An 8307-nucleotide genomic window follows, 5' to 3' on the forward strand; every position below is an offset into this window, starting at 1 on the left:
TCAGTTCTGACTGTGTATGTTGGTTACATTCTCTCTAAGCAGAAAACTGTTTTTTGTTACCGTGGATAAGGCTGCTTTTTAATGAAATAGCAATAATGAAGACGGAGGTTTTTCAACTATTGCCATTGTCACATGAAAGTACAAATAAATAAAAAATATAAGATTTTTATTTTTTAATCAAAACCACCAAGTAGCTTACAGATATCTTCCAGTTAGGATTTTTGTATATATTAATATTTTATTGGTTTGTATGAATTGAACTGAAACAAATATTCATGTGAGGATTTCTTTTGAATGTATGAAAATATATCATTTAATCTGAATAATTAAAATGACATTTGGTACATTACGTTTAAAGATCCACCATTCATTTATATTTAACAAGGATTCCACACACAAAGTTGGATCCAGTTTTTTCATTTCTATCTCATACACACTCACCTGGATTTTTAATGTGGAAGAGATTTGGTGCTTTCAGGGTGAGCTATGAAAGCAAAATGACAGCAAAACGAAAATTAGGCTCTGATGACTTCGTATATAGAAAAAAATACATTTTCTGTTTCATACAATAAGCACGAATGCAGAGTCCCCGGTGAAAGGAAAAACAAGCGTGAGAAAAGTCTGATGTCAGAAACTCATCCTTGGTTTACGGGTCTCGCGGCCAAAATTATATGGAAAGAGTGATTTCAGGAACCCTATTCCCCCAAGTGCCTTCTAGACCGTTTCAGCGAGTTCAGGTTGGCTAGATAGCAAGGTAATGAATCTGTCTTTTCTTAATGCGCATGCGTACACGCCTCCCGCCTGACAACCAAGCAGGAAATCCTCCTGTAGTTTGGAAGGGGCAAATAAAGTCAAATATAGTGGAAACATGGCATCCGAGATACCAGATCCTCCTGCTGGTGAGTTCGTCCTATTCGTTTATGTATGTTTAGATCTGCTCATTGACTTCAGACTTACAAAATCGACTTTAATACTTTGACAGATCGACAAATTTGTCTAATTTTACAATGCCAGTGGATTGTGTGTTCACGTTAATGTTAGTCTACTAGAAATGACACGTTTCACTGTTATCAACCGATGAATAGCTAACGTTAGCTTCAATTATAAGATGCGAACTTGCTTGTTAGTTTCCGTCTATTTAAATTAACGCAGTTTCATAGTTTCATATATGTGAATCTAAGTTGTTAGCTAAACAACCAACTTCACTTTGACATCTAACATGGACTATAAGTTTGACATACGTGTGGGTAACGAAAGCTAGCGGACATACAAGTTCTGGAAAAGAATTGAATGACACCAAGACGTAGCCAGTTAAGTTATCTAGTTAACGTTACTTTGATATCTGTAATATCTATACATTTAGCTCGCTATTTATTCATGCGACCGGCCATTTAATCCCAATTGAGCCCACTGCGCTGATGTCATGTCGGACATTCCCTTGTAGGTAGTTTCGAAATAAATTCGCATTAATTTCATGCTAGCACGTTACTCCATTTTATTCCAGTGGTTTGCTTCCTTTTTTTTTTTTTTTTTTAGTATTTCCTTGTTGAGCTACAAGTGACGGGAAATCATTGTGACATTACATTATTGTTAGTATTGCGTTACTGTAGCCGAATTCGAATATTAACAATACACGCTTTAAATAATAGTACTCGTTCTTCTGGAATATACGTTTTAAGACTTTCTATTGCTACACGAATAACGTTACATACATATTGAATTTGAGCAATTTAAACAAGGGATGTCTGAAATACACCAACAACTAAGGGCTTGTCTTGGTTAAATTTCAAGATAATTGGCCAAGTGAAAACTGCTTTCAGAATAAGGTTGTGTTGTACATGGTGTATTTTTTAATCATTGGCACTTGTAAGCCTTTGAAACAAAAAGAAAACAAAGTGGCACAAAGGTCTCAATGCGTTCCCACAGGTGATGGGCTGTCGGACCCAGAGGAGGAGGAGAAGAGGGCCGCGGCGGCTGCCCGAGAGGCCAACCAGCAGCCAGAGCTGAGGGTGGTGCTGCTGGGCTGGAGGTGGCCTGGCAAGAGCCTGACGGGGAACACCATCCTTGGGCGGGAGGACTTCCGGCTGGAGAGGGCGGCCGAGTTCTGCGTTAAGAGGGAGACGGAGGTGGCCGGGCGCAGGGTGGTGGTGGTGGACACGCCGGGCTGGTTCTCCTCCCAGGACACGCCGGCGGTGTACCAGCAGGAGATCGTGCGGGGGGCCTCCATGTGCCCCCCGGGGCCACACGCCTTCCTGCTTGTGATCCCTGTGGGCATGTTCACCGAGGTGGATCGGGCGCGGGTGGAGGAGCACCTGGCCCTGTTCGGGGAGAACGTGTGGCGTCACACCCTGGTGGTCTTCGCCTGGGCCGAGGTGCTGAAGACCATCTCCATCGAGAGGCACATCCGCAGGGAGGGCAGGGACCTGCAGCAGGTGGTGGAGCGCTGCAAGAACAGGTACCACGTCATCAACAACAACATCTTCGGGGAGCACCCCCAGGTGGCCCGCCTCCTGGAGAAGATCGAGAATATGGTGGCGGAGGAGGGGGGCTTGTACATCGCAGGCGCCGTGGAGAAGAAGCCGCTCAACCAGAACGTGGTGGAGCGGGACCTTGGAGCCAGGCCCAAGCAGAACAACACCCTGGGCTTAGTCAAAAACATGGAGGTGTATCCGCCACATCGTAAGTCATGGTTCACTTTTTACAGGCCAGGGTGGTGCTGTCAGCTAACACTGAACGTTTGAGAACGTATGCTGTATGTGCACGGTAACTGTGTTCACTCACTTCACTGTCTGTCTGTTTTCTGTGAAACAGTGCTTACCCTGTGCTGTCCATTTAACAGATGTACGCTCTCTGTGTTGACTATGTGACAATATATACTCTCTGTATACTGTGGATGCTGCCTTTGTGTATTCAAGTGCCATTTATGTGCTACTGTCTTGTGTATATAATAGTGCAGTGTGTGACTATGAGCTTTGAGCTTGGTATATGTATTTGTACAGACTGGTGTGTGTGTGTGTGTGTATGTGTGTGTGTATGGTATAATAATCTCTTCCCTCCTGTTTCGTGTAGAGTCAGGTGACAGGAAGAACAGCAAAGCTGAAACGAACAAGACACAGTGACCTTGACCATGATGTCTTCCAGGTAAAGTCGCTAGCTCACTCCTGAAATGTTAATCTGATAGGACTTGCCTTTGCCTGCCTCATAAGGTCTTCTTAGTATGCCAACCCAAAACCTTTCCCTGCCTTTTATTTTAAAATTCTCATTGATTTATTTTTTCCTCTTGGGGAAAATAGTATAAGCCTCAGTAAGACACATAGTCAATGATCATACAGAAGTGAAATATTGACAATTTTTCATAGAACTGGAGATACTCTTTCTTAACTGCTATTGTAAAGGCCCTATAACTTTTAAAATACTGCAAGTGATATATTGCCCCTGCTCTTTGAAGAAACAGTTTTACCTTACAAAGAAAATATGATAGCATCAGCTAACAGCTATGCATTTAGTGGAAGAAGAGTGTCATGTTGTGCCCACTTTTGCTTAATGTCATATTTATTTAGATGGATAACATGGAAATATGGCTTTAGGTAAAGTCAGCAAATGTACTGGCTGAATGCGCACATCCCATAACATTTCATTTTAACTATGATCAAGGCATATGTTTGGTCAGTCACTTTCTCAGTGCATTTAGTCTTGGGACTAGGCTAATAAAACTAATATAATAGAGCCATGTGCCTATCCTTTAGCACAGGTGCTTAGTAAAATTGAATAATGTAATATAAGAGAATAATACCAGCACACTGCAGTTATACTCCCAAGTGATATATTTAGCTACATCCTTCACTGCTTGTGGATTTAGCTGAATATATCGCTTGGGAGAATAATATGGTGTGGTGTTATGGTATTATGTGCTTATCAAGGCTAATAAAGGCCTTGCGAAATGTAAAAATGATGTGCAATGGGCATAACAGCACTTTTGTTTTGTAGTGGCCAGCGTCACAAGTTGGAACAACTGATAGAGCGGACCTGACGAGCCACAGAAATTATTGGAAAGAGGTCTTGGAGAGTAGTATGTACAATGGAGCACATGGTCTGGTGATAGTGCTTTTGGATTTCAGTCTCCCACAGACAACCCCTCCCCCTCAAAAAAAGAAAGATATTAATCCTTCAAAAATAATTATATTTATTACTTGGAATATGGTTGTCATTTCAGCCATATGTGATCTTAGCAGACAGTTGTTTTATTATGTAATTAAGTATGTATGAATACAGTTGATGGAAAACCTACTGTAAATCTGATCCTTAAAAGTAGAACAGCAACACTTGGTACAGTGCTGTCAGCGTCACATTAAAACACTCCAGTCTGGTATGACTACCTCATTGGCCTTACTGGAGTCTATTGCTGTAACTGAATGGAGCAGGACCGAAAGTACTTTGAGGTTTTAAGTGCCTTATTGTACCCATCTACAGCAGCCTTTCAGTGTGTTATGGAAGTGTAACAGCCCTTCTGAACGCCAGAGACAAGTTGAGACTTCTCACACTGACAGAATTTACACGGCAAAAAGTCTGTTTTGACAACTGCTTTAGTCTTGAGTGAGACTTAAAATCTTACTTCTTCTCTCAAGTAGAAAATATGGACTTGTTTTAAGTTACAGTTTGCTTGACAAGCAAAATTTTCTTACACCAATGGAAAATCTTGAAATCAAACTGTCTCACCTGATTCGCACTAGTTTTGTCTCATTTAGCAAAAAAGTTATAGATATAAGAGTGTAAATTCAAGTTTAAAACTAAAATGCTTGTTGAGATTGACCTATTTTTTTGTAGTGTACTGCTAGGTTACATTCCATCAGCAGCAGTGATTGTGGATACTTCTACAAGGTACTTTTACCAAACACAAGAACAATTCAGGCATCTTTTAGCCTACAACCTTCTTTACAAACAATCCAGTGGTATATGTGAAGTAACCAGAGGAAGAGATGTCCAAAGATAAACTAATCTGGGATTGCTGGAACAGAGCTATACCAAGGCATGTAAACAAAGAGAACTGCACACTAATCACATTATGCACATATTGGTTTCTCGTGTCTCCCCATATGTGGAGTTTGGAAAGCTATTTTGAACTTTTTCTTGGTTATTATTGATACATTGATGGTTTATTTTGGTCTGGGGTCAGTAAAACGTGCCCTATGCTTGGTGAAAACGGTGTCCTGTTGAATTTTGGTTATGTGTTGTACCAAACTAAGGAATCGCTGCTGAATAATACTTGAATAAAATTCAAGGAAAGAGTGTGGTGACCTGATGGCATGAAGTTTCTCATCTCTGTGGGCTATAAGCCCATCTGACAGCACTACAGTTGTCGGCTTCATTGATCTAATGTCCACCTTAGTATGTTCCATTGTAGCATACTAGTGTGGACATTGGAGATATGCCGAAACAAAGGCTTGCTTGGTTTACCTTATAAAACTAGAGTAACCGCAATATATCGACACAATCGCAGGAGTTTTTAGACAGTGTATCAAAGATGGTGACCAAAAATGAAATAAGGTTCCATATCAGATTTCATCAAAATGAGTGTCACTGTGCAATTGTTTTAGTTTGTGACCGCTTTTTATTAAATATTTAAATATTTAAAAGTACACCATACACATTAATATTTGAGTGATTTCGTGTTTCTGAAAGAAGCTGATTGCTTGCTTGTGAATTGCCATTTTATACAGAAGATTAAAGCAAGAGGACGTAGTTTCACTCATTTATCAGCAACTTATTTGTTCACCTTTGTTTGTCAACTAGTTTTTATTGAAAATAAATAATTTAGATAGACAGTGTAACCCAAACCGAAGGCTAGTAATTGATACCCATGGCTGCGAATGTGATCATTGACGCTACTTGACACCAAGCGGCACGCAATGCCATGCCTGTTAACAAAATCAAAGTAGTTACACACACGTTAGTAAACCTTTATGTGCAGCACTGTTGAAGAAATATCCACAGTAGAAGTTCCACTTCATCAAATACCCACCAAGGATAACATGTTACGAGCTCCGCTTACAGTTCTGTACGCTATCAAAAAATCTAGTTCAGTACTCTGTATATTACTAGAATTTGAGTCATAGCACAGGCTTAGCAATTGCTAAGTAAAAGCTTGGCTTATTTGCTGGGGTTTTTACAATCTGTTTTTTGTGCTCTTTACCATTTGTAGAGTGATGTGAGGGGATAGTCAGGGACATGAGTTCTGAAGAATGTAGTTTCATATTTATGCTGACAACTATATGCAATGATATGAATGTAGGATGAAATGTTTCTGTGGCATACTGTGTAATATTTTAAGTTGTTTTTGACTGATACTTTATGTGTGAAAATGTACCTTCTGGTTCTAAAATTCTGGTATGAAGTATAGCAAAGTAAACTTGTTTATTGGAGGAATAATAGCACCAAAGATGTAGTGAATTGGGTGGATGGTACCTAAAGCTTTCTACACATAATGTGTAGTCTGACAACAAAATACTTTTGTTTCAAATAATTGTAATGCCTTGTTGAAGCCTCCAATGGCTTTGGATGAACTTATATTTCTATATTGTACTGCACTTTGCTGTACTTTTATTTTTCGAATGCATTTTCATGACAATGTATGTTTTCTATTGTCAAATAAATGAGAACCAATTAATTCATACTAGTTTGTGTTACATATAAAAAATAACACAACCAGAAATAAGTTCTCTCTCAACAGAAATTTCCAGTAGATCATGAACTGTGAGATGGGTTAAAACCTTGCATATCTGACAAGCTCGCCTCCTCCTGGTGGATCTGTGGAACTACGTGTTTGGTGCTTTTCCATATCTGGAAATAACTTGAACATCAGATGATTCAAAATGTACAACCTAGTACTACGTACTATTCATAGTGAAGAGGTTATGATTTCCACATCAGTCTATTATGCTTAAAGCTTATTCTTGTTTTAATGAGTTATCCATTGGGTAAATTGACCCCATTGACTGCAATAATACAACTGGATCTTTGTCTTTACCTGAATCAACCTTGTGAGAATATTCACCAAGCAGCATAATTCATATTTCACTTTAATATGAAAATATGAATCATGGAAGGAACAGTGTTTGTAAACTTCATTATACACTCTGGGAGCCTTTACATTCTTCACCGTCTTCTTAAAGCTTTAATAATTCATACTGACATTTGGTCTATATTGCAGTCGATTTCCCTTGAAATATGAATTTCATCTTTCTCAAAAAATTGCAGTGCGCTATAATGGCCTGTGTATTATTGGTTTGTCTCATCTTGTACTGGAGAAATCATCCAATGCATGATGCCTAACAGTTTCCTAATAGGTTTTTTGCCTACTGTTTTTCTTTTTCAAGTTTGTGGGTCTTGAGGAGGTAGGAGCAGATAGGAAACGTGTACATCATGGTGGCTTTACAGTCTATGACTAAGTGCTTTTTCATTCTCCATTTGCGCTCAATGAGTCTAGCTGGGCAGAATCATTAACAAAATGGCCCAATTGAATTTTGTCTTTTGATTTAGCTTTTTGACCTGAATACAGTGATTCAGTTACCTGTAAAATAATTTTTTTCAGTGATGAAATGGTAAAACAGTTTCACAATTTTTATTGATTGATCACTGTTTGAATTACAGTAAGGAATAGAAATTAATATTTTTAAACATGCGTTCTCCAGCTGGACTAATTCTGTTGTAATTACGTTGTGCCACTAGGGGGCAATAACGCACCTACGATGCCAATCCAATTCTGTAAAATTCAAACCTCTTTAGACACCCGGGTTTGGTCATAGTAGATTTTGCATTTTTGAATATAATGGAAATTCGTAAAATACGATTAGTTAAAAAAATATCAAAATCGAAAATATATAGACAATATTTAAATAAATAAATAAATAAAATAACCATTGCGGTGAAAGAGTAACACTCTTTAATTGTATCTTAGAGTGCATAATTAATTCCATCACTTTGGCAAAAAAAAAAAAAAATAATAATAATAAAACCAAATCTAGGGGTAGATAAAAAAAAAGGACTTGCTCACAAATACTTTGGCTATTTGAGGATATTTTGCTGGTTTGCATTTTTAAACTTTGATCAACATGCCTGGGATTATTGGTCTAGATGTTTTGTACATTTCTATACACAAATTTAAAACTCACAAAAATGTATATTTGACTACATCCCAGAGAGATACAGTCAGTGCCATCTCTTTTCATTTTGCTTGTGAAAATCATTGGACTGCAAAATCTCGAGTGGCAACAGTGAATTCTGAAATAGATTCAGCTTGTTTCCCCCTCG

General features: G+C 38.6%; 1 protein-coding gene across 1 annotated transcript; it reads left to right on the top strand.

The window, feature by feature from the left end:
- The first annotated feature begins 772 nt into the window (after window positions 1-772).
- Window positions 773-6664, top strand: LOC135253492 (GTPase IMAP family member 4). The gene is made up of 4 exons (XM_064332832.1): window positions 773-899; window positions 1927-2679; window positions 3070-3141; window positions 3988-6664. The coding sequence occupies exons 1-3, from the start codon at window positions 869-871 to the stop codon at window positions 3117-3119; spliced, it is 834 nt and encodes a 277-aa protein (XP_064188902.1). The 5' UTR covers window positions 773-868; the 3' UTR covers window positions 3120-3141; window positions 3988-6664.
- The last annotated feature ends 1643 nt before the right edge of the window (window positions 6665-8307 follow it).

Source organism: Anguilla rostrata, chromosome 4 (genome assembly GCF_018555375.3).
Source record: "Anguilla rostrata isolate EN2019 chromosome 4, ASM1855537v3, whole genome shotgun sequence".
Taxonomy (NCBI): Eukaryota; Metazoa; Chordata; class Actinopteri; order Anguilliformes; family Anguillidae; genus Anguilla; species Anguilla rostrata.

Bases quoted from the DNA above. Each gene is read 5' to 3' on its own strand.
- LOC135253492 (XM_064332832.1), top strand. From the start codon at position 869: ATGGCATCCGAGATACCAGATCCTCCTGCTG. The intron at 900-1,926 runs GTGAGTTCGTCC...GCGTTCCCACAG, and splicing joins GATACCAGATCCTCCTGCTG to GTGATGGGCTGTCGGACCCA. The intron at 2,680-3,069 runs GTAAGTCATGGT...TGTTTCGTGTAG, and splicing joins GGAGGTGTATCCGCCACATC to AGTCAGGTGACAGGAAGAAC.